Source organism: Chelonia mydas, chromosome 20, assembly GCF_015237465.2.
Source record: "Chelonia mydas isolate rCheMyd1 chromosome 20, rCheMyd1.pri.v2, whole genome shotgun sequence".
NCBI lineage: Eukaryota > Metazoa > Chordata > Testudines > Cheloniidae > Chelonia > Chelonia mydas.
The window spans coordinates 14648538-14674260 of NC_051260.2; the positions used below are offsets into that span (position 1 = coordinate 14648538).

Below are 25723 nucleotides of genomic sequence, written 5' to 3' on the forward strand. Positions count from 1 at the left end.
GTGTCCAGGTTCTATCCCCACCGCTGGCAGGGCTGGAGTGAAGTAGCCTAGGAGGGATTGGTGAGAAATGCTCAGAGTAGTGTGGGGAACCTTGTCAGCACACAGGACCCAGATCAATTGTTGCTGGGTTAGGATCTGACCTTCATGGACTTTGGGTGTGCTCAGCCCATGGATTGAGCTCTCAATCCGCCACTGCCCACAGAGAGGTCTGTCTGTCTCCCTGTCCCCACCAGCACCTGCTCTCCGTGCTTGAATTCATGCCACGTTATTTCCTTGGCCAGGAAACCCCGTGACAATCATTGTCGAAAACTCCATCGACGGGGCCAACCTGAAGCACCTCATTGTGACGCCGTCTGGCTCCGGGGAAGAGAACATGATCGGCATGACCCGCCCCGTCATCGCCACCATCTACCTGGACAGCACCGAGCAGTGGGAAAAGATCGGAGTGGAACGCAGGGCAGAATCCATCAGGTTGATCACGCAAGGTAAGTACTTCTCATGCCAGACAGCAAATCCCTCTTCAGGCTCGCGTTAGGGACACAGGAACTGCCTCACAAGACCGGCTCTGAGGTCCCTCTAGCCCAGTAGCCTGTCTCGGAAAGTGGCCAGTACCAAATGCTTCAGAAACCTCATGTTAAGCACACTGGGTGATAGATAGAGAATCCAGGGATCAGGCAGCTAGCCTGGCACTCAGGAGACACCAGTTCAGTTCCCTGCTCTGCCACAGACTCCTGGGGTGATGTTGGGCAAGTCACTTAATCTCTCTGTCACTCCATTTCCCCCGTGCAAACCAGGAGAGTTGCAGTGCCCTGCTGCACAAGGGGGTTGTGAGGGTAGACGGCAGGAACTCTGCAAACTCCCACCGGCACCTGGATCGTGGCCCTGCCCCCGCTCTGCCCCTCCCCCTGTAGGCCCACCCACACTCCTCCCCAAGGCACCGCCCCACTAGGCTTCTTCCCCCCGAAGCCTTGAACTTGCTCCACCTCTGCCGGCCCCCATTCTGCCACTCACTCCTCTCTGCCCACCCCCCCGTCACTCACACATAAGGCATGAAAAAGTGGGAGGGGCCATGTCCCCCTGGCCCCCGCTGTTCCAGTGCCCCTGGTAGTTACATTGAAGAATGTGAGGCACCCCTGTACTATGGGAATGGGGGCCAGATAAGCCCCTAAAATAGAGAGAGAATCTGCCTCCCACATTAGGTCTCCTACTCCCTTTAGAGGTTGGTTTAAGACCTGAAGCATGAGGTTTAATATCCCTCCCCCAATGTACATTGGCATTAGTCACGATAACTCTGAATAAACCTTCCTATGCAGACAAACGCCCAACCCCGTTTTCAGTACTGCTGGGCTTTTGGGCTCCTGTTCATTAACATAAGAACATAAGAATGGTCCTACTGGGTCCGACCAAAGGTCATCTAGCCCAGTATCCTGTCTTCCAGCAGTGGCCAGTGCCAGGTGCCCCTGAGGGAAGGAACAGAACATGTAACCATCAAGAGATCCATCCTCTGTTGCTCATTCCCAACTTCTGGCAAACAGAGGCTAGGGACACCATTCCTGCACATCCTGTCTAGTAGCCATTGATGGACCTACCCTCCATGAATTTATCTAGTTCTTTTTTTAACCCTGTTATGGTCTTGGCCTTCACAACATCCTCTGGCAAGGAGTTCCACAGGTTGACTGTGTGTTGTGTGAAGAAATACTTCTTTTTATTTGTTTTAAATCTGCTGCCTATTTCTTTTCATTGCTGGCCTATGCTGTTGTGCGGGGAATGGGATGGTTGTGGGGTGGAGGCCATTCACCCACAGTTCAAATCTGTTTCAGGTTGGCACTTGGTAGTGAGGAAGGATAGAGAATCTCATGACCATTGAGAGAACTTGGTAGGTTTCAGCCTAGCTCCTGAAGGAACAGGTGTCCCTGTCACTGCACCGCGGGCCCCCTTGTGGGCTGCCTAAATTAGGCGTGGAGTCTGAACTACAAACATCCCATCCATTAAGCTTTTACAATATGGGGAAACTGAGGCAGACAGTGACTTGCACAACATCACATCACGCAGTGAGTGACAGAACTGAGAACTGAACCCAGGAGTCCTGACTCACAGCACTTTGCTCCAAACACTAACCCACCCTCCCCTCCCAGAGCCTGGTATAGAACCCAGGCATCCTGCCTCCCAGGTCCCCATACACTCTAATCACTTGAGCCCCACTCCCACCCTGGAGGGAGGATTCATGCTGGTGAGGAATGGGGCAGTGCCCATGCCAATTGGCTTCCCCACCAGACATCTTTCTGCCTTTGCTTCCCTTGAGTTGCTGTGCTGTGTCCCTCCTGAGAGACGCCTGCAGAAAAAGGGGGAGCCACACAACTCGGACGCAGCAGCAGGGGTCACAGTTCTGACTTCGTTTGCCTTACGCATGTAAAGTCCTCATTAGAAGCTCGCCAGACATTGCACAGCTCCTTCGTACTCTCCCTGTTTCAGGTTACACGCAGCAGATGGTTTACAAAAAACCCGACTTCTCATACGCTGCTTTCAAAGACCGGCCGGCAAGCACTTGGTGAGGACAGTGGGTTTTCTAATGCACCTTCTTGATCAGCGTTAGCCTGACCCTACACATGCAATATGTGAGCCAGAGCAAGTCAGTCTCCAGCCCAAAACCAGAGGGCAAAGGTTAACACACACAACGGGAAAAAAGTACCCAATCCAACTCCCACAGATGGCAATGGAAAGACTCCCAAAGATGAGATCGGCGCCTGGCAGGATTTACAAAAGCACCTAAGCAGAGTAGGGGCTTAATTCCCTTTGAAAGTCAATCAGAGTTCAGTGCCTAACTCACTTAGGCACTTCCGTAAATCCTGCTGGGTGCCTATTTGCATCTTTAGGTGCCTAAATGCCTCGTTAATGTGGCCCCCAGTGATTTCAGTGACAGTTCAGTGTGGGCAAGCAGATGGCCTGAGGGATTGGTGATGAATAAGGCGAAGATTTAGTCATGGGTATTTTTATCAAAAGTCATGGACAGGCCACAGGCAATAAACAAAAATTCACGGCCCGTGACCTGTCTATGACTTTTACTAAAAATACCCTATCAGGGTGTCACACCCCTAATTCTTAGCTGCTCCTAGGACGCTGCTGCTCTGGAGGTCCCTGGGGTGCTGCTGCTCTGGGGGTCCCTGGGGCACCGTTGCTTTGGGGGATCCCCGGGGCTGACAGCTGGCTACTGCTCCGGCGGCGGGGGCTGACTACATCCGGCTGCCCACTGTTCCAAGGCCCCTGGGGACTGCTCTCCAACAGCCGCTGCTCAGACTGCCCCCAGAGTGGCTGCTCGGACTGCTGCTGCTCAGGCGGTCCCCACGGACGCACCCGGGACTGATGCTCAGGCGATCCCCGGGACTAGCCACACCAGCCACTGCACCTGCGGAATTCATGGAAAGTCACGGGAATCCGTGACTTCCGCGACCTCCGTGACAGACTCGCAGCCTTAGTAATGAACTCCAGGTCCTTTCACTTTTAGCTGGCTAGTTTGTAGCTGGCTCAGAATAACCATTACCATCTTAGTGGCTGTTCACTGGCTTGTGTGAAGTTGAGTTTGATGACGCTCCAGTCCAGTTCCCAGTGGCCAGCTGTCTCCAGCGAGCCCCCAACCCCACCATCCTGGTCATACCGCTGCAGGCAGCAAGAGCTCGGCACATCTCAAGCAGAGCCAGCCGTAATAGGGAGCAGTGTCTGGACAAGCGGTGACATTTTCCCGGGCTCCATGCTCACTCAGGTTACCATAAACTGACCCACATGAACCTCCCTCCATTTACTGCTGTGAAACGTCTCAACTCATACCTGAGTGCAGACGGTCCAGCTTCCACACTGAGGGCAATTCTGGGAAGGCAGGAGTGACCGTGATGTGATTGATTCTGCCCTCAGGCTGACGGCGTACGTGGCAAAGGTCTTTGCCGTGGCTAAGAAACTGGTGCCCATTGAAAACCAAGTTATCTGCGGGGCAGTGAAATGGCTGATCCTGGAAAAGCAGAAACTGGATGGCATCTTCCAAGAAGATGCCCCAGTAATCCACGGAGAGATGGTTGTACGTGTTTCCTTTGACTTTTATACACCAATCACTACCCACCTCAATCATCACAGCAACTTGTTGGTTCATAATTCAAAGGGAGATTTTACTGGGCTGCATCTCAAAGTCTGTGCTCACACAGATTGATCTCTCTCTCTCTCCCTCCCATCAGTGGAACAACCCAGTGCAGTTACCTGGGCAGCAGTGAATGGAGATTTAGGCCCAATGGGCCAGATTGTATCTATTTAGTCCTTAGTGGACTTCATGTAGTCTTTGGCACTTCTCCCTTTTTGGGGGTAAACATTCTCCTGGGGGTAGATCATTTTTGGTTTTGTTATTGTTCGGGGTTTAGGAGTGGAAGCGGGGGGTCATTATTGGAGCTAGGGATGTCACGGTTGGGATTTATGGGTGCCAGGGTTTAGGGCATATCAGTGCTAAGGTTTATTAGGTAAAAGGGGTGTCAGTGTCAGGCTTTTGGCGGTGTCAGTGTTAGGGTTTAGGGTAGAAGGGGTTGTCAGTGTAGAGGTTTGGGGGTTTCAGTGTCAGGGTTTAACGTGTAGAAGGGGGTGTCAGGATTTAGGGGGGCATCAGTGTCAAGTTTTAGGGGTGTTAGGGTGTGGTTTAGGGGTCTCAGTGTTAGGGTTTAGGGGTTGAAAGGGGTGTCAGGGTTTAGCAGAGGTACTGGAACTAGAGGTGCGTGGGGTGCTGCAACACCCCCTGGCTTGAAGTGGTTTCCATTATACACAGGGTTACAATGGCTCTCAGCACCACCACTATAAAAATTATTCCAGCACCCCTGGGGTTCAGCGATGTCAGTGTCTGTGTTTAAGTGGTCTCAGTGTTAGGGGTCTCAGTGTTAGGGTTTAGGGTAGAAGGGGGTGTTCGTGTCTAAGGGGTGTCCATGTCTTGGTTTAGGGGTGTCCATGTCAGGGTTTATTAGATAGGAGGGGGTAGGTTAGTGATGTGGGTGTTCTCATGGTGGAAAGACATCTCCAAAGGGGATAGTTTTGCAGCATTTACTAAAGATGCTTAGGCTCTGGCCTGGCCTGATCTCCCCTGGGCATTGGTTCCCCAGCCAGCCCCCCTCAATTGAGAATACCTTGTCCTCACCTCTCATGCACTTAGTCCGGGGTTTAGTGATTTGCATTTCTGCAGAGGAGAGCAGCTGTCTTGGTGATTCACAGGCCAAAGTTTGGTCTTTGATGTCGCTGGGGTTTGATCCATTAACTGCACAGGAAGCTGCCTGGGAGTTAGTGGTGGAACCTGAGCACTGGCCTGGTAAGCTAAATTCTCTCACGCTGGTTTAATACGAAGCATCTCTATTGACTTGAATGGAGTTCCTCCACACTGACAAAGGAGTAGCTGCCATCAGAACCTGGCCCATTGCACGACAGGTGTTCATTAGCCAAAGGGAGGTTCAGCGATAGGTCTGGCCGTGACTGAGAGTCTATTCTTGGGTAGCTTTCTAGGAAGCATGTGTTCTGCTATAATTTCCTATGCTGAGGGCCTGGGATTAATTCTTTCTTTCTTTTCATGGTACTCGGGGGACTTTCTTATCCCAAACCTGTCCTTTGCTCCCCTTTAGGGAGGGTACAAGGGTGCTGAGCCTGATGTCTCTTTAACAGCTTTCGTGCTGGTTGCATTGGAAGAGGCCAAGGACATCTGCAAGGATCAAGTCAATGTGAGTATCTCTGCACCGTATATGCACTTCTATGTTCATACCCAGGTTTTCCCATCTTTCCATCCCCTATGAACCGCGCCCCGTAGTGTTATAAGAAGCACACGGGATCTTTTTCAGGGGAAAAGGCAATATGCCGCATTTATTGAAGATACAACAATTAGCATATGCATTCAATCACACCACACACACACACACACTGTCCCACCAGTCGATGTTATGGTTACTAGTCCACAGTCCGGATCAATCTAGAGGCCAGCTAGGTTGATCATGGGTAGATAGGAGCCGGGTTCTGTCGGTTGCGACCCAATGCTCCGGGGAAGTCTTTGCAGGATGAACCCAAAGTTTCGTGGCACCCTGTTTATATAGGTTTCAGAGTAGCAGCCGTATTAGTCTGTATTCGCAAAAAGAAAAGGAGTACTTGTGGCACCTTAGAGACTAACCAATTTATTTGAGCATAAGCTTTAGTGAGCTACAGCTCACTTCAACCTAAAATCCTGTTTATATAGTGATTTTTCTTCATTGGGACCAATGAGTTTTGCACCGTCATGCTGTAATCAATTGTTGTTTAACGAATGCTTGTTTTCTTAAATTGTCCTTCTCATTCTTTCATCAAGTTCCTCAGGGAGTTGTCCCATGCTGGTTTTGATCACAGCTATCTTGTCCCCATTCATTGGTGCCTGTCTCATCTTTAGAGCCGTCATTCTGCCCTCCTCTGACATTTCACTAGGGGCGTGTTGCAGCCTCCTGGCGCCCTTGTGTCTGTTTCCAGTTCCTCCCTAGACCATCTGGTTCAGCAATGGCCTGCACACTTATCTGTTCTTAACACACACATTCCTCATTCACACACAAAACAGAATTATTTTACACAGAAAATTTTTAACAGGAACATCAAGTTGCAATGCAAAAGAAAACAATCATGGCATTCTTTTACTTATTTTAAAATGCTAAACCTACAACAAATTGGTGACCCTCAAAGGTCTGTTACTGCCTTAAAATCAGTCCAGACACAAAAAAAATTCTGGCTGATGCATCTCTACCAATGGCATATCAGACCATTCCTTTCTGCTCTTCAAAAAGGGTGGCTGACAGGATATGGTAAAATCATACATCAATACATTTAATACATGCTACATTATTGTCTCATTATTCTTTATCCTTCATTCTAAATCATACAAAATACAAACATAAAATCCTACTACTACAGTGGCACGTGGAATTTGCTGGGGAAGGAGTTAGTGGTGTTGCCAGATAGTCTTCTCTTCCTCGCACACCCGTTGAGGAGCTCAGGTCTCGAATGCCACTGGGACGCAGCCTTCAGAGTCCTCCGAGGATCTTGCAAGAGTCTTCCAGGAAAACGAGAGATGCTGGGCTTGGATATTTATCATATAAGAAAACCAGGCAGACAAAAACTATTTAAAATAACATAGAGACCATCTTCATACATTGGAAAGAAGCAATGAGTCCTTATTTGGGTTTAGCTTCATGCTATGGTTTAACGGCCTCTCCATCTACAAAAGAAGAGAATATCAGAATACAAGGCTTTCAGAATTACAAGCTGGGCGGGTTTAAGTTTCCTGTTATTATTATAATCATTATTTATATTGAGGTAGCCCCATGGAGCCGCAGTCCGGGACCAGGGATCCCGTTGTGCCAGGTGCTGTACAAACATAGAACCAGAAGACAGTCTCTGCGCCAGAGAGTTTGCAATCTAAGCATGCAGGAATATTAAGGGAAACTGGATAGGTCAGGGGATTAGTTACAGGACATTGATTTACTTATTTAGATTTAAAATAACTTTAAAAAGATGCTTATGCAATGCTCTAGCACAGGGGTGGGCAACCTACGGCCTGTAGGCTGCATCAGGCCCATAAGACCTTTTAATCTGGCCCTCGAGCTTCTGCTGGGGAGTGGGGTCAGGGGCTGCTCCACATGGCTCTTGGAAGCAGTGGTGTGTCCCCCCTCTGGTTCCTACGCATAAGGGCAGCTAGGGGGCTCTGCATGCTGCCCCAGCTTCAAGTCCCACCCCCGCAGCTCCCATTGGCTAGGAACTGTGGCCAATGGGAGCTGTGGGGCAGTGCCTTTGGATGGGGCAGCAAGCAGAGCTGCCTGGCTGGCGATGTTCCTCCACGTAGGAGCCAAAGAGGGGACATGCCGCTGCTTCCAGGAGCCGCACCTGCAAATGGGGCAGCATGCAGAACTGCCTGGCCGCACCTTTGCATAGGAGCTGGAGAAGGGACATGCCGCTGCTTCCAGGAGCGGCTTCAGGTTAGCGCTGCTCAGAGCCTGCACCCCGACCCAGCCCTAATCCCCCTCATGCCTTCTGAACCCCTTGGTCCCAGCCCAGAGCATCCTCCTTCACCCCAAACCCCTCATCCCCAGCCCCACTCCAGAGCCCTCCCCCCACCCCGTACCCCAACCCCCTGCTCTAGCCTGGCGCCTCCTCCTGTACCCTGAACTCCTCATTTCTGGGCCCACCCTAGAGCCAACACCCCCAGCTGGAGCCCTCACCCCATCCCACACCCCACCCCTCAATTTAGTGAGCATTCATGGCCCGTCATACAATTTCCATACCCAGATGTGGCTCTCAGGCCAAAAAGTTTGCCCACCCCAGCTCTAGCACCCTGCCACGTCACTAACCACACAGTTACATCCTCGCAGGGTTAAAGTGATCATTTCAGCAGGAACTCAGCTGGCCAGACAGCAACAGAACCTCCTTTCTACCCCTCATCGTGAGGAGAAGCAAACCCTCAGCCCTCTCCAAGAACCCTATCAAAGAGGTGTCTTTTGCAGCACGCTCAGGTCACCACATTTGAGCTATTTCAGGCCAAGCTGGGGAACAAATTCCAGAGTCCTGGAGCCCTTGTAGAGAACAGCCTGGCAGCTGCCCCCTCTCTTTTATAGTGCAGGGGAGCCAGCCGACTGCTGCTGTAGCCGTACAGCATGAGGAGAGAGGCAATCATCTACAGGGTGAAGCAGCGTGGCCTCGTGGGTAGCGCACTGGTCTAGGTTTCAGACGACTTGAGTTCTCATCCCACGTGAGATGAGATGAGGCGGACCTCAGGCAAATACCTTTTCTTCTCTGTGCCTCAGTTTTTCTTTCTGTAATTTGGGGCTAACAAGACTGACTCCTTTGTAAAGTGCTGAGGAAAAGTGTGATATAAGAGCTTGGTATTATTAGATCCTGGACCCTGGTCAAACCAGCACAGGCAGAGACTGACAAGGTGACCACTTCAGAGGTGTTCATTAGCCACCTCCCCGTGGCCCCCCCCCCCCCGAGTTTTGTGTTGGGGTCTCATTCCGCTTCTTCTAATGCAACTGGCTCCAGGTTGGCAGCCTCGCCAGTGAGACAAAGGACTGAGTGGGACATGGGGCCGACGCTACCCTCTCTCATCCCGGGGAGGCTTGCTTAGCCACTGCACTGTTCGTGGGGCAAAACAGAGGACATCCTCCTCCAGAATTGCCTCCATCTTTCTTCTTCAGGCTTGCCGGTCATACATTTGCTCCATATGCGCTTTGTCCTCCTGTACACTGTCTGTGCACTATTTTCTTAGTCGTCCTCTTGTTTTCCGCCTGTAAACATTACTCTCAAGGGCCTCCCTAACAGGATTCCCTTCACAAGTGCTGACTTTTATTTTTCCCAGTGGGTGCTTCACCCCCACTCTGCCCTGAGGCTCTGTCCCCACTCCGCCCACTCCCCTGAGGCCCCGCCCTTGCTCCGCCTCTTCCTGCCTCAAAGTCCCCGCCAGCCCGCCGCTCCCTCTTCTCCATCCCCTCCCCCGAGCGCCTCCCAACAGCCGCTTGCTGATCGGCGGCCAGCCGGGGCAGAACCACGGTGGCTGGTGGGTGCTGAGCACCCCCTATTTTTTTCCATGGGTGCTTGAGCCCCAGAGCACCCACGGCGTCGGCACCTATGGTTCTCTTCATCCCCTCTTTGTACGGGCCCATCACGTCATCTCATCCTCCTCTCTTGCAGCTTCGATCTGATACCACAGACCAGGGCCAGATTTAGGGGCAGGCAATCCAGGCGACTGCTTGGGGTGCTGGGCTTTGGGGAGGATGCCGGGCTCGGGGTTTTGTTTTTGTTGTTAGAGACAAAAAGGAAAATTGAATATTTGAAATAAAATGTTTCCAGTATTCCGTATGTGGATTCATTTTTCACTAACCTCATAGAATGTTCTGGACGTATAAGCTTTGTTTCTATAAGCTTAGAGGAAACTATTTTTTTTATTTGCTTATATATGGCATGAATAAATACAGATTTACAGCTCCTAGCATGCAAATTTATCATCTTATATGACAGGGATAAATCATGCATGCGAATCGTTGTGAAATGGGTGACAAATGCAATAAAAAATAAGGTATTCAAAAATTTAACAAATAGAGGGGGTGATACCAAAGACCCTCTGAGGTGCCATTTGGGCTAGGGCCGGCCCTGCCACAGACTTTGGTCTCACTCCTGATGACATTCTGCACGTGGTCCAGAAATGTCCCCTTTCGCTGCCCTCACATATCTCACTTCCATGCTTTTCTGCCTCCTCTATCTTTCACCAGCACAAAATTCACTGTGATATTAAATAAAGCTGGAAGCCACATGAATTCGTAATGTCTTAATGTAACCCAGACACCTCCTGGGTGTGGTGTTCTGTCCCATCTAGTGGTGCTGAGGCCACTTAGAGAGAGATTAATGAGTCTGCTCTAGAGCCTTTGGGCTTTTAGTTCATGCAGTAGAGGCTCATTCATTTAGCAATGAGTAGAGGTCCCAGGTTCAATCCTACCCCCTGACTGGGCATTAACACTACCCGAAACCTCAGCCTAACCCACGAGTTTGATTTTCTTTTGTTTTCTTTGTCACCTTCTAGAGTTTGGAAGGCAGCATCAGCAAAGCAGCTGACTACTTAGCCCAAAGGTACCAGTCTCTAACCAGACCTTACACTGTGGCTCTTGCGTCCTATGCCTTAGCGATGGTGGGGAAACTGAACACTGAGACGGTGCTCATGAGAGCTTCGAAAGGTAAATCAGGGCATCTTATCAACTCCTGGAAAGATATGGCCAAGTCAGGATGGGGTTCAGGGAAGAGAAGCAAAGGAGGTTGGAGAGGGACTAATTTATGAGGAATGAATAACAGGCATAGATTTGTTCCTTTTGGCCAGATTTTAGATTGATCAGACTGGGTGTAAATCCAGAGTAACTCTCCTGGGTTGAGTGGAGTTACTCCAGATTTACACCAATGTGTCTGAGATCTGGATGTGGCAGAGATATATGGTATTACTTGACCTCAGGAGGAAGCTGAGAGCCCTGTGTATACATCTAAAGGATGTAAACCCCAAAGAGAAAGAGAGAGAAGAGGGTGGGTCAAGAGGATGTAACTGGATGCAACTGAGCAAAGGAGAATTTCAGAGGATATAGAACAATATTACCCGCAAGGAAAATGGAGTTTGCCCCATTGTTTGGGATGGTTAAAACAGGGCAGGACAAAGCTGTTGACTAGATATAACAATGTTATGTTGAAAGGTGCCAGGTGGGTCTTTGATCCCAAAACAGTCACAGACCTTGGCCATGTCTACAATGCAGGGACTACAGTGGCACAGCTACGGTGCCGCAGCTATGCCGGTATCACCCCATATTGTAGACTCAGACTGCACCGATGGAAGGGGTTTTCCATCTCTGTAGGAACTCCACCACCATGATCAATGGTAGCTAGGTCAACTGAAGCATTTTTCCATTGACTTCATAGAATCATAGAATATCAGGCTTGGAAGGGACCTCAAGAGGTCATCTAGTCCAACCCCCTGTTCAAAGCAGGACCAATCCCCAACTAAATCAGACTTAACTGTGTCTGCACTAGGGGTTAGTTTGGTATAGCTTTAGCACTCCAGAAGAGGGTGTGTGTGAAGATTTTTCATATGCCCTGAGTGACACATCTATGATGACCTAAGTTTTAAGTGTAGACGAGGCCCTTGTTAATGGGTGTGCCAGGCACTCTTTCAGACTCAGCGGAATGGGAGCAATCAAGACTCTTTCTGTAGTAGACACAGCTAAAAACAATGTAGCACAGCAAGGTCAAGAGCTAAGCCATGTGGGCTGCAGGGTTTCCCTGATTGCAAACGCAGGGGCTAGTATGTTGGTTTTGCACCCTGTGTGTTAGAGGCAGAAACGAGCTGAAAGCTTGGAGAAGTATTATGAAACAAGCAGAGAGACATTGCTTGTTGGGCCTAGAACTCACTTCAGAGGTGGACTTGGGGATTTCTCAGCAAGGAGGTTGCCTGCTGTTGGTTTCTCTTATGCTCAGGGAAGCGGGACTTTCTGTGCATTTTCGTAAGCAATCAGGTTTACACCAGAGAATGTACCTGAGGCCTATGATCAATTCCTCATCGTAATTGAAACAATCCTCCAAGACCCCAAATGTTGGGTAGCTGCTCAGCCCGAAACGGGCAACAACCGGTTTGACTTACCAATCCTCCCTGCAGAAAGTTGGGGAAGGAGTCAGGCAATGGTATGGCCCAGTCAGATCTGCTCAGAATAAGTGGATGTCCTTGGGAAGAGTCCTTTAGCTTGCTTTCTTTGCTGCTGCCTAGAGGGAAATCGCTGGGAAGAGCCAAACGCCCGCACCTTCAACATTGAGGGCACCTCGTACGCCTTGCTGGCCTTGCTGAAAATGAAGAAGTATGAGTTGACCGGTCCCATAGTCAGATGGCTGAGAGAGCAGAACTACTACGGAGGGGGATATGGATCTACCCAAGTGAGTATGATCCTTATAGTACCGGGTATCCTTCCAAGACTGTGTTTTGTGGGAAGGTCTCCCCTCGGAAAAGATGGGATTCCGATCACTTGAGTCATTGTAGAAAGCCTTGGAAAATGCCCAGTAGAGAACAATCCTGCATTGCCTAGGAGATGGGCAACGTGACCTACCAGGTCTTTGCCATTGTTAACCTAAGGCAGAGACCAGCACAGGAGCATGACTGAATCTTCTCACTTGAGGCTCCATCCTGCCAAGGTGATGGGTGCAAGCATGCTTCACTTTAAGACAGCGAGTTGTCCCCGGGGAGTCAATGGGCCTTCTCTTCCCATGAAGAGGCAGAAGCGCATGGGCATCTGGACTCATTCTAGCATTTGTTTGTTTTTTGGCCGTTGGTCTGGAGACAGGGTACCAGACGTGTAGGACCAATGGCCTGAGTCCATATGACAAAGCCATGGTGGATCATGACTAATATGAATCAATTGGGGTTTAATCCATCTCTGAGTAGAACTGTAAGGTTATGGTTTTTGGAATTTTTTTTAAACTGTGCTTACACAAGCCACTGGAGAGGATAAAAGCCCTGCTGCTAGTGACAGCTAAATAAAAATGGATTGTCCTCAGATATCGCTCCCTTCCCTGGAATATGGGGGCCACTAGGAACTATAGGGTCTGTCTGTGTCTAGCAGCCTCAGTAGAGAAGCCCCTTTACATTCCTTGCTACTGAGTCTTGTCTTTTCTCTACCTAAAAGGATTCTACAAGCTCTGCTGGGAGTGGTCTGTATTTTTGGAGTCACGGGCAGTGTGCTCTATCCCTAACGCTGTGCTGTGTGTGCCATAGATGTCTCTATATGTGTAACCCACACACCTCCTGGGTGTGGTGTTCTGTCCCCTCCAGTGGCACCGAGACCACTTAGAGAGAGAGATTAATGTGTCTTCTACAGCCTTAGTTAAGGGCCACATGGCTTTTAGCTCATGCAGTAGAGGCTCATGCATTTAGCAAGAGGTTCCACGTTTGAGTCCCTGACAAGCCCCCACTTGTAATACCGATAGACCCCGGTCGTCGGTGGGCGGGATCAAACTTGGGATCTCTGGAGCTAAATGCATGAGCCTCTCCTACATGAGCTAAAAGCCACATGGGCCTTAGCTAAGGCTGTAGCACACTCATTAATCTCTCGCTAAGTGGTCTTAGTACCACAGCACCACACCCTGTGGAGGTGTGTGGGTTACATATACATAGAAGGAGCCACTATCTTGTTGTGCTCTGTTCAGCTGACAATTGGCCCCTGTTAATAGCTGGGGGAGATGGGAAGCTCATTGACCATGCACGATATATTTATTGACCATGGGTTCTATTCCTGGCTTGGCCACTGGCTTCCTGGGTGACCCTGGGAAAGCCACTTCCCTGCCCTGTGCCTCCGTTTCCCCATCTGTAAAATGGGGATAAAGATATTGTACTGCTTTGTAAAGTGCTTGGAGATCTACTGATGAAACACACTACAGAGGAGCCAGGTAATATTATTATATAACCCTTTGCCTGCGTGACACCCAGTGGAACCCTGGTGTTTTCTTTCATTGTATTTTTGGTTTCTGTTCATTAAAGAGTCTCTTTAGAAGCTGTCAGATGTTCAGCGCAATAGGACAATAAGGTGTAACCCTCTTGTCTTCCTCCTGGTGTTCTAGGCTACCATCATGGTGTTCCAGGCTCTTGCGCAGTACCAGATAGACATTCTGCAGCACAAAGACCTGAATTTGGAGGTTTCCATTCTCCTGCGGCACCATGCTAGTATGATAAAGTACAGAATCTTAAATCACAATGCCCTGGTGGCCAGAATAGCAGAGGTATCGTGCTTCTCTGTGTGATTAGTAGAGACCACTGATCATAGCGAAAGGGGATTTGACTAGAATCTCCTATCCAAACCCTTTTGGGAGTGGGAGGGGGATTCAGATTCCTGGCACCAGCTCCAAATGCATCCACAATTTTGACTCAGATTTTTAAGACCAGAAGGGACCATTTTGATCATCTCGTCTGACCTTCGGCATGATACAGGCCCAGAGAACCTCACCTACCAATTTCTGCATCAAGCCCATAACTTCTAGCTGAGATGTGAGATGTCTCTTAGATAGATATCCAGCCTTGACTGAAAGACTTCAAGTGATGGAGAATCCACCACATCCTGTCAGGCTCTAGGGTCTAGGCCTGGTGGTTGGAGCTGGCTGTAGAGTTGGGACTGGGCCGAGGGCAATGCTGAAATCAGGGTCTGGGGACAGGCCGTGGGTCAGAGGAAGGCCCCTCGCTGACTAGTGGTGTTGTGCAGAGTAACTCGCAGCTCTGATGGGGACAGTAAAATACTTGTGCCTGGGGGTTATCTGGCCCAGGGCCTGACCAGGGATTGTCACTGCAGGCTCTGTTGGATGGGTGAGTCACCGCAGCTGAGTGAGCAGCCCTGGGCTGGCTGGGGTTTGCCTCACACATCCTGAGGTAAATTGTTCCAGGGTTAGTGACCTGGACTGTGTGGTTTTGAGCTGAATCCAGAAGTAGGAGGGGATGGGTTGCTTTAGGCTTGGCTCTGGAGAAGCAATACATCTGGAGATCAAAGACTTACTGCCTGGTAAGTAACCTTTTTTCGCCTTCATGCTAATGTCTCTGCAGAGTCCCCCTAGTCCCTCTGGGTGAGTGACTGTCAATCTCACCAGCTTCATTTTCTTCATTAGCTTCATTTGCCCTGTCTTTAAATCATCATCATAATAATTAATAATAATAATAATAATAATGAAGTACAAAAGGAAATTAACCTTGGATCAACTTTACAGATCGAATGGAATGAAGACTTCACTGTGAAGGCAGAAGGAACTGGACAAGCGACCTTAACTGTAATGCTAATTTATAATGCAAAGCTCCGGGAGGATGAATCTCAGTGTAAGAAGTTTGACCTGAGAGTATCAGTCGAAGAAGCCCGGGATGGTAAGTAACCGCCCGTCTTTTCTCTTCTGAAGCTTGCTGTCAATCCTCAGATCTGGACAAATTTGGCTCAGTTACACCAGTTTAACTCCATGGACAGCAGCGGGTTTACACCAACCAACCACCATCTCTGCAATCACATTCTTAACTTTGGAAAGTATTTTTGTGAAGCTCCTTCAAACTCTCCCAGTTCCCAAGTCCTACAAAATTATACCCATAGGGCAGGCACTAAATTATTACAGCTACCACATGTCCTAGGTTGCAGCTAATGCAGGGTCATTCCAGATAAGGGAGCAGAAGCTGCCTTCTCTCATCATGGCGCTTGTTAGCAGCAGAGTTGGAGCATCGGATGTGGATGGGAACACAGGCCAGCTACTCTGGGTATTGTCTCCCTCTGAAGTAGAGATGAGCCCATGGCAGGGAGTCTGGTTAGAGTCCCAGACTTCCAGTGAACACATTTCCAGATAGCATGGGGGTGAAATCAGCATGGGACAGAAGGCAGGATCTTCAGCACCCAAAACACAAGCCTCTGCGGCTTGGTCTGAAGGAGCAATTTCCTTGAGCTGGGAGTAGCTGATCGTTAGAGTTGCTAGGGCTGGCCAGTAGAGGGAGCCATGACCACACATTAGGCCAGCATATGATAGAGGGATCCAGGATTTTGGCACCTCTTGTTACAGAAACGGGAGCCATCAGTACATTGTTCTTAGTTTCCCAGCTGTCCAAGGAGTTCACACCCAAGGGTTCTCTCTGTTTCGGTCTCCTCTTTCCGCTAACCCTAGATTATATTTCATTTGTGCCACCCAGCTGGGAGAAGCTTTTTAGTTTGTGTGCCAGGGATGGGAAGAGTTATTTATGGATTGCTGGAGGGGAGGGGAGGTTTATTGAGGGATTTTTCACACCTACTGTAGGACCTGTTTGATTACTAAGCCCTGTCAGTGCAGCTAAAAAACAAAAGAGGGTTATTCTGGCATGAAATTTACACTGAGATATTAATTTCTTTTCTCTTCTGCAATGTTTCTAGTTAAGAAGCCGAAAGGAGCAATGCGTTCAGTCTATATTAAAATCTGCATCAGGTGAGAACAATGCCCTTTAACGATAGATGATAAATAGATGGACAGATGCAGGGGGTAACTGGAGAATCTTGGGCTATGAATTTTTCTATGGAATTGCCAAAAAAGTTATGATAAAGCAACAGGAGCTGGTGGAGCGATCGCAAAATTAATGTTCAAGTGATGAATTCTGATCAAAAGGGTATTTTCTCTCTCCTTGTTAGATTCCTTGGTGTGGTTGATGCCACAATGTCCATCATTGATGTCTCCATGCTCACTGGCTTCTCACCAGACGTGGAGGATCTTACGAGAGTACGTCAGTGTAATCTGAGAACAGGGAACGTAATAAACAATGCAGTGGCTCGGCTGGGGCTTTCAGATGAGAAAATCCAATACAGCAGGTGAATAGTCAGGCTCCAGGGTTAAACCTGGGGGGAGACCAGACGGCTCCAAGGATTGGTAACAGCTTTAGGAAACCGCAACCATTTCTCTTCAGGTCAGTGATGTAAGGTCAGTGATATAATGTCATCTCTGTCGGGCAGGTTTTGGGAGCCTTTTTGGGACTCAGCTCAGTTTCCTTGGGGATGGGTGTTCACGTCTCTGTAACCAGCACCACAATTGGGAAGATGTGGGATCTTTGTTGGCATTCATAGAGGAGATGCCAGGGGATAGGCCATGAGCCATGAACCCAACGTCCAAATTCACACATATAAATGGGGACCGGGGCAAGTTTTGCAAGTTGCGCCGGCTGCTTTGAAAATCTGGCAATACAAATCTAGGTCAGTTCAATCCTGCTTTATTGGATAGCAGATTGAGGGGCTGCTGTCATTTGACTGTGCATGCCAGAGCAGACTGCATTTGATACAGTCTCTTGTACAGTAACTGCTCACTTAAAGACGTCCCGATTAATGTTTCGTTGTTACCTTGCTGATCAATTTAGGGAACATGCTCATGTAAAGTTGTGCAATGCTCCCTTATAACGTCGTTTGGCAGCCATCTGTTTTGTTCACTGCAAAGAGCAGCCCGTTGCAGCGAGCTGGTGGGGGCTTGGAACCAGGGTGGACCGGCAGCCCCCCATCAGCTCCCCGCTCCCCTAAGTTCCATGTGCGACAGCCACCTAGCAGGCTATCCATTGCCGGCAGTTCACCTGTCCCTCCCCCCATTGCCATGTGCTGCTCCTGCCCTCTGCCTTGGAGCTGCCCACGGGAGCCTCCTGCTTGCTGTGGGGGGAGGGGAGGGCTAATGTCAGGGTGTCCCTCTCCCCCCTGCTCCTGCACCCCGCTTACCCCATCTCTGTAGAGCAGGGGGACACATAGAATCATAGAATCATAGAATATCAGGGTTGGAAGGGACCCCAGAAGGTCATCTAGTCCAACCCCCTGCTCAAAGCAGGACCAAGTCCCAGTTAAATCATCCCAGCCAGGGCTTTGTCAAGCCTGACCTTAAAAACCTCTAAGGAAGGAGATTCTACCACCTCCCTAGGTAACGCATTCCAGTGTTTCACCACCCTCTTAGTGAAAAAGTTTTTCCTAATATCCAATCTAAACCTCCCCCATTGCAACTTGAGACCATTACTCCTCGTTCTGTCATCTGCTACCATTGAGAACAGTCTAGAGCCATCCTCTTTGGAACCCCCTTTCAGGTAGTTGAAAGCAGCTATCAAATCCCCCCTCATTCTTCTCTTCTGCAGACTAAACAATCCCAGCTCCCTCAGCCTCTCCTCATAAGTCATGTGCTCTAGACCCCTAATCATTTTTGTTGCCCTTCGCTGGACTCTTTCCAATTTATCCACATCCTTCTTGTAGTGTGGGGCCCAAAACTGGACACAGTACTCCAGATGAGGCCTCACCAGTGTCGAATAGAGGGGAACGATCACGTCCCTCGATCTGCTCGCTATGCCCCTACTTATACATCCCAAAATGCCATTGGCCTTCTTGGCAACAAGGGCACACTGCTGACTCATATCCAGCTTCTCGTCTACTGTCACCCCTAGGTCCTTTTCCGCAGAACTGCTGCCTAGCCATTCGGTCCCTAGTCTGTAGCGGTGCATTGGATTCTTCCGTCCTAAGTGCAGGACCCTGCACTTATCCTTATTGAACCTCATCAGATTTCTTTTGGCCCAATCCTCCAATTTGTCTAGGTCCTTCTGTATCCTATCCCTCCCCTCCAGCGTATCTACCACTCCTCCCAGTTTAGTATCATCCGCAAATTTGCTGAGAGTGCAATCCACACCATCCTCCAGATCATTTATGAAGATATTGAACAAAACGGGCCCCAGGACCGACCCCTGGGGCACTCCACTTGACACCGGCTGCCAACTAGACATGGAGCCATTGATCACTACCCGTTGAGCCCGACAATCTAGCCAGCTTTCTACCCACCTTATAGTGCATTCATCCAGCCCATAGTTCCTTAACTTGCTGACAAGAATGCTGTGGGAGACCGTGTCAAAAGCTTTGCTAAAGTCAAGAAACAATACATCCACTGCTTTCCCTTCATCCACAGAACCAGTAATCTCATCATAAAAGGCGATTAGATTAGTCAGGCATGACCTTCCCTTGGTGAATCCATGCTGACTGTTCCTGATCACTTTCCTCTCCTCTAAGTGCTTCAGGATTGATTCTTTGAAGACCTGCTCCATGATTTTTCCAGGGACTGAGGTGAGGCTGACTGGCCTGTAGTTCCCAGGATCCTCCTTCTTCCCTTTTTTAAAGATGGGCACTACATTAGCCTTTTTCCAGTCATCCGGGACTTCCCCCATTCGCCACGAGTTTTCAAAGATAATGGCCAAGGGCTCTGCAATCACAGCCGCCAATTCCTTCAGCACTCTCGGATGCAATTCGTCCGGCCCCATGGACTTGTGCACGTCCAGCTTTTCTAAATAGTCCCTAACCACCTCTATCTCTACAGAGGGCTGGCCATCTCTTCCCCATTTTGTGATGCCCAGCACAGCAGTCTGGGAGCTGACCTTGTTAGTGAAAACAGAGGCAAAAAAAAGCATTGAGTACATTAGCTTTTTCCACATCCTCTGTCACTAGGTTGCCTCCCTCATTCAGTAAGGGGCCCACACTTTCCTTGGCTTTCTTCTTGTTGCCAACATACCTGAAGAAACCCTTCTTGTTACTCTTGACATCTCTTGCTAGCTGCAGCTCCAGGTGCGATTTGGCCCTCCTGATATCTTTCCTACATGCCCGAGCAATATTTTTATACTCTTCCCTGGTCATATGTCCAACCTTCCACTTCTTGTAAGCTTCTTTTTTATGTTTAAGATCCGCTAGGATTTCACCATTAAGCCAAGCTGGTCGCCTGCCATATTTACTATTCTTTCGACTCATCGGGATGGTTTGTCCCTGTAACCTCAACAGGGATTCCTTGAAATACAGCCAGCTCTCCTGGACTCCCTTCCCCTTCATGTTAGTCCCCCAGGGGATCCTGGCCATCTGTTCCCTGAGGGAGTCAAAGTCTGCTTTCCTGAAGTCCAGGGTCCGTATCCTGCTGCTTACCTTTCTTCCCTGCGTCAGGATCCTGAACTCAACCAACTCATGGTCACTGCCTCCCAGATTCCCATCCACTTTTGCTTCCCCCACTAATTCTACCCGGTTTGTGAGCAGCAGGTCAAGAAAAGCGCCCCCCCTAGTTGGCTCCCCTAGCACTTGCACCAGGAAATTGTCCCCTACGCTTTCCAAAAACTTCCTGGATTGTCTATGCACCGCTGTATTGCTCTCCCAGCAGATATCAGGAAAATTAAAGTCACCCATGAGAATCAGGGCATGCGATCTAGTAGCTTCCGTGAGTTGCCGGAAGAAAGCCTCATCCACCTCATCCCCCTGGTCCGGTGGTCTATAGCAGACTCCCACCACTACATCACTCTTGTTGCACACACTTCTAAACTTAATCCAGAGACACTCAGGTTTTTCCACAGTTTCGTACCGGAGCTCTGAGCAGTCATACTGCTCCCTTACATACAGTGCTACTCCCCCACCTTTTCTGCCCTGCCTGTCCTTCCTGAACAGTTTATAACCATCCATGACTGTACTCCAGTCATGTGAGTTATCCCACCAAGTCTCTGTTATTCCAATCACGTCATAGTTCCTTGACATCACCAGGACCTCCAGTTCTCCCTGCTTGTTTCCAAGGCTTTGTGCATTTGTATATAAGCACTTGAGATAACCTGTTGATCGCCCCTCATTCCCAGTATGAGGCAGGAGCCCTCCCCTCACAGACATTCCTGCCTGTGCTTCCTCCCGGTATCCCGCTTTCCCACTTACCTCGGGGCTTTGGTCTCCTTCCCCCGGTGAACCTAGTTTAAAGCCCTCCTCACTAGGTTAGCCAGCCTAACATGACAGGGCTCAGGACGGAGGGAGCTTCCTGGCAGCAACTGCGGTCTCAGCTTGTTGATTAACTTAACAAGGCAGTGTACTTAAGAGTGCGGTCAGCGTACTTAAAAGGGAAATGCGCATCTCTCTCTCTCTCTCTCTCTCTCTCACACACACACACACACACACACACACACACACAGAGTGTGTGTCTCTGTCTGCCATGCTGTCTCCCCTCCCTCCATTCGTGCTGCCTTTTAGAGTGTGAGGCTACATTAACAACGAGTTAACCCTTGAGGACTCAGCCAATTGCTAGTTCATCATTTAGCAGTAAGGCATTCCCTGGGAAATATCCCACCCTCTGACTGCACCACCTCAACCAAGCTTCACAAGCATCATCACTCTGTACAGTATTAAATTGTTTGTTTAAAACTTATACTGTGTATGTGGCAAAAAAAATTTTTTTCCTGGAACATAACCCCCCCATTTACATTAATTCTTATGGGGAAATTGGATTCGCTTAACATCATTTAGCTTAAAGTCGCATTTTTCAGGAACAGAACTACAACATTAAGTGAGGAGTTACTGTACGGTAGGGCCAGAGTTTTAAAAAAAATGGCTTCCCTTTAGACCCTCTGACCTACATGGTGCGGAGTTATTTGGGCCGGGAGAACCATGGATACAGGAAAAGAGGCTGCACAAAAAGCCAGGCCCCGAAGGAGTCACTGCAGTGAACTGCTGCCCTGGTATAAAATGAGGGTGGATTATTAGGCAAACAAACCCAGGGATGTCTCCAGCATTGGTGTTCTCCTCCTGCAGCTGCATAAAATCAGCCAGATTGCCAAACCAGAACCATAATGTGCCCAGAGCTGCTGCTTGGCTTGTACTGAGCATGCTCAGTAACATCTACTGGCACTGCTGCCCTCACCCTGCCACCCGCCCCCGCACTATCTACAGGTTTGGGTCATCTCTGGCTTCATGTGTGCCAGGGCTGAGCCCCGGCACCTCTGGGCCTGGCAGTTCAGAGCCCCGGCACCTCTGGGCCTGGCAGTTCAGAGCCCCGGCACCTCTGGGCTTGCTGCTTCAGTTATGAACGTAAAAAAAAAAAAAAAAAATTGCTTGAGCCCCGGCACCTCTTTCATTACAAATGTAGGCACTGTGCATACGTACACTGTGGTCACCGAACCTGGGACATTTATCGAGAAAAGCTCAACTTTTTCAGCGAGAGTACCAGCTCCATTAGCTGTGGATAGAGTTGCCAACTTTCTAATCACACGAAACCAAAGACCCTTGCCCCGCCCCGTCCCTGAAGCCCCACCCCTGCCTTGCCCCTTCTCCAAGATGCAGCCCCCTGCTCACTCCATCCCCCCTCCCTCTGTCGCTCACTCTCCCCCACCCTCACTCACTTTCACCAGGCTGGGGCAGGTGGTTGGGGTGCAAGAGGGGGTGAGGGCTCTGGCTAGGCGTGCGGGCTCTGGGGTGGGGCCACAAATGAGGTGTTCAGGGTGCAGGAGGAGGTTCCAGGCTGGGGCATGGGGTTGGGGTTCAGGGAGCAGGTTAGGGCTCCGGCTGAGGATACGGGCTCTAGGGTGGGGCCAGGGATGAGGGTTTTGAGATGCAGGAGAGAGCTCCGGGCTGGGGCAACGGGTTGACGTGTGGGAGGGGGTAAAGGGTGCAGGCTCTGGTAGGGAGTTAGGGAGTGTGAGGGGGTTCTGACCTTGGGCAGGTGGTTGGGGTGCAGGAGGGGGTTCATGGTGCAGGCTCCAGCCAGGCAGCACTTACCTCAGGCGTCTCCTGGGAGCGGTGACATGCCCCCCGGCTCCCAGGCGGAGGGGGCAGGGGGCTCTGTGCGCTGTCCACACCTGCAGGCACGGCCCATGCAGCTCCAATTGTCTGCAATTCCTGGCCAATGGGAGCTGCAGAGCTAGTGCTCGGGGTGGGGTCAGTGCACGGAGCCCCTGTGGCCGCTCCTGCGCCTAGGAGCTGGACATGCCATCCGCTTCCAGGAGCTGCATGGAGCCAGGACAGGCGGGGAGCCTGCCTCAGCCGCACTGCTGACCGGAGCTGCCAGGGTCCCTTTTCGACCAGGTGTTCCGCTCGAAAACCAGACACCTGGCAACCCTAGCTGTTGAGTAAGTAGCAGGCTAGTATCCTCCATGCAAATCCTATCCTGGGAGATGTGATCACAAGCATGACACCACTGAGTCACGTGGTGAGATGGTGGGTTTTTTCGCCCAGCTGCAAGACTTTCGTAGAGACGCTGCCTTACCCATGATGCCTCTTGCTTTTCCGTCTTCACATTTAGCTTTCCCAAGGGGTCAACAGATACATTTCCAAGTATGAAATTGACAAAGTCCTGTCCGACAGAGGCAACCTGAGGATCTACCTGGACAAGGTAAAGACTCGACAAGGGGCCTCTCTGATCCTGTGTTCATTTCATGGGTTCCTGTTGAGCCAAACTGCACTCCCAGATACACCGTGGCATCCCCGCAGATGTCAGCCAGTTGACAAACTGCAACCCCTGGCCGAATTTGACTCACTGGCCCAGATTCAGGCTTTGCACTAGGAACAACTGAATGGGCCAGATCCTCAGCTGGTGTATGTGGATGTAGGTCCATTGACTTCAGTGGGAAATACAGCATCTGACATTAAGGTTGAATTTGCTTCTCTGTGTCATTCACTTCTTTCCTTGCTCCTTTCACTTCTCTAGTTTTTCTTTCCTCCACCTGCCTCACTTTCTCTTTCCCCTCTTCTTTCCCAAACATCTTCCCTTCTTTTATTCTTTTTCATTCTCTCTCTTTCATCCATCCACCCTTCGGCATAAGCAATCCTGCTATTTCCTCCCCCCACCCCAGGTTTCTCACAGGGAGGAAGAATGCCTGCAGTTTAAAGCTCACCAGTTTTTCGAAGTTGGTCTCATTCAGCCGGCATCCGTCACAGTCTACAACTATTACACCATAGGTAACAGATCGCAGCTCTCCTCACCATTAAAGGCACCATGGCTTCAAATTCTGCTCTGGGTTACATTGGTGTCATTACTTCTTGCAGTCTTTTGCTGCACTACTTAGGTATCATTATCCCCGTGTAACAGAGGGGATGCACTGGGAATAGAACCCAGGCGTCCTGAATCCCAATGTCCTGCTCTACACAAGCTCATGCTCCCTTCTCGACTTTTCCAGATTACTGTACCCCTTTCAGGAGTCTGATTTGTTGTGCGTACCCCAAATTTCACCTCACTTTAAAACAACTTGCTTACAAAATCAGACATAAAAATACAAAAGTGTCCCAGCCACACTAGTACTGACAAATTGCTGACTTTCTCATTTTTTACCGTATAATCAATATAAATCAATTGGAATAGAGATATTGGACTTACATTTCAGTGTGAGACCTGAGCCTGTTTTCACTTGTGAGCCTTGTCATTCGGCGGCTGGAGAGCGGCAGCTGCTGGCCAGGTTCCCAGCTCTCAAGGCAGCGCCGCCGCCAGCAGCAGCGCAGAAGTTAGGGTGGCATGATCTGATATTGCTACCCTTACTTGTGCGCTGCCCTTCCGTGCTGAGCGGCCAGAGAGCGGCGGCTGCTGGCCGGGGAGTTCATGTTCTTTGTGGTGAATGAGGACTATTTTTTCAATCCTGCTCCCACCCCGCCCCACAATCTCTACTCCCACTCCCACCCGCTCCTGCATTGTTTGTTGAGTTTTTATCCCGCTCCTGCTATTACGGCAGCGGGACCTGTGGGATCCCTGTCCTGCTGCAGGGCTCTAGAGCCTGTTGTAAAACTAGGCAAATATCTAGATAAGTTAACATACCCCCTGGGGTACTGCTAGGGTATGTGTCGCCCTGGTTGAGAACTCCTGGATTAGAACTCAGGGGTTTCAGACTCATAGACATTAAGGCCAGACAGGACCATCCTGATCATCTAGTCTAACTTCCTGCCCACCTCCCAGTTCCTCCTGTTCCCATGCTGGAAATATATGGTCACACTCATCCACTTAACACACCTATGCAAAGGTAGGCAAAATAATACCTCTGACTACCTGCAATAATTATCCTACTTGCCCTCTCCCCCACTTTTACCTCCAGAGGTGAATTTGCTGCTAGCGTGATTAAGAGGGTGTCTCCAACAAGCACCAGCCCATCATTTCAAGTTGATGATTTCCTATAGCTAAGAAAGTCATTCCCACAGACTGCTGCTCCCTTCCTCAGGGTCACCCAGTGTGACTTCTGCTTGAGTAAGGGCTTCAGGGTTGTCTCCTAGGTGCTGTAAACAACGGCCATTTTTCTGTGGGAGGGGGAATGATCCGTGTCTCTGATCTGTCTCTAGATGACCGGTGCACCAAGTTCTATCACCCCTCTAACGAGAGCAGGCTCTTAAATAAGATCTGTCATGGGGGTGTCTGCCGGTGTGCAGAAGGTAAGGAGAGTCCTGTCTCTACTTACATCTCTGGTGGGGGCTCCCCTGTCAGCTTTACCAGCAAACATGCAGTCCCAGGGCCCCCCAGCATCAGCCCCCTCAGTCGCTCATCAGGGTCCTCCTTCCCTGTGGGCCACAGGCAGGATGGTTCCTGGGTCTGTCCCCCAGCCTGGAGCTCTGACTCTTGGCCGGCTGTGTCCCTGCTACAGCACCACCACATACAGGAATGGTGGGACCAGGGTCGGGGTGAGGGCACCCTCAGTGGAAATATGTGGGGGATGCACCCCCAAATAAACTCCTGCACACTTGGGGAGGGGAGGCAAGAGAGGACCAGGAAGGGACTGCAGGGCCTGGGATCAGGCCAGGGAACGGAACCCAGAGGGGCTGGAATGGGCCTTGGAGGAGGTAGGAACCCCCGGGACCCACCTTCCCAGCCTGAAACCTGCCCCTCACCACGCAGAGTCTCAATATCTTCCTTCACTCCCTCCTCCCCCGCATTCAGAGAGGGTTTCCACCCTCCC

The 25723-nt window shown here is 50.1% G+C and overlaps 1 protein-coding gene across 1 annotated transcript in view; it reads left to right on the forward strand.

The window, feature by feature from the left end:
- The window catches only part of LOC102941775 (complement C3), a 90280-nt gene that overhangs the window by 59934 nt on the left and 4623 nt on the right, over nt 1–25723 (forward strand). Inside the window, exons 24-36 of the mRNA XM_037887691.2 lie at nt 282–485; nt 2473–2548; nt 3907–4066; nt 5634–5729; nt 10589–10739; nt 12305–12468; nt 14146–14304; nt 15277–15427; nt 16446–16497; nt 16698–16785; nt 23095–23184; nt 23645–23750; nt 25113–25202. Coding sequence (XP_037743619.1) covers nt 282–485; nt 2473–2548; nt 3907–4066; nt 5634–5729; nt 10589–10739; nt 12305–12468; nt 14146–14304; nt 15277–15427; nt 16446–16497; nt 16698–16785; nt 23095–23184; nt 23645–23750; nt 25113–25202 — 1587 coding nt within the window. The remainder of the gene's footprint in view (nt 1–281; nt 486–2472; nt 2549–3906; nt 4067–5633; nt 5730–10588; nt 10740–12304; nt 12469–14145; nt 14305–15276; nt 15428–16445; nt 16498–16697; nt 16786–23094; nt 23185–23644; nt 23751–25112; nt 25203–25723) is intronic.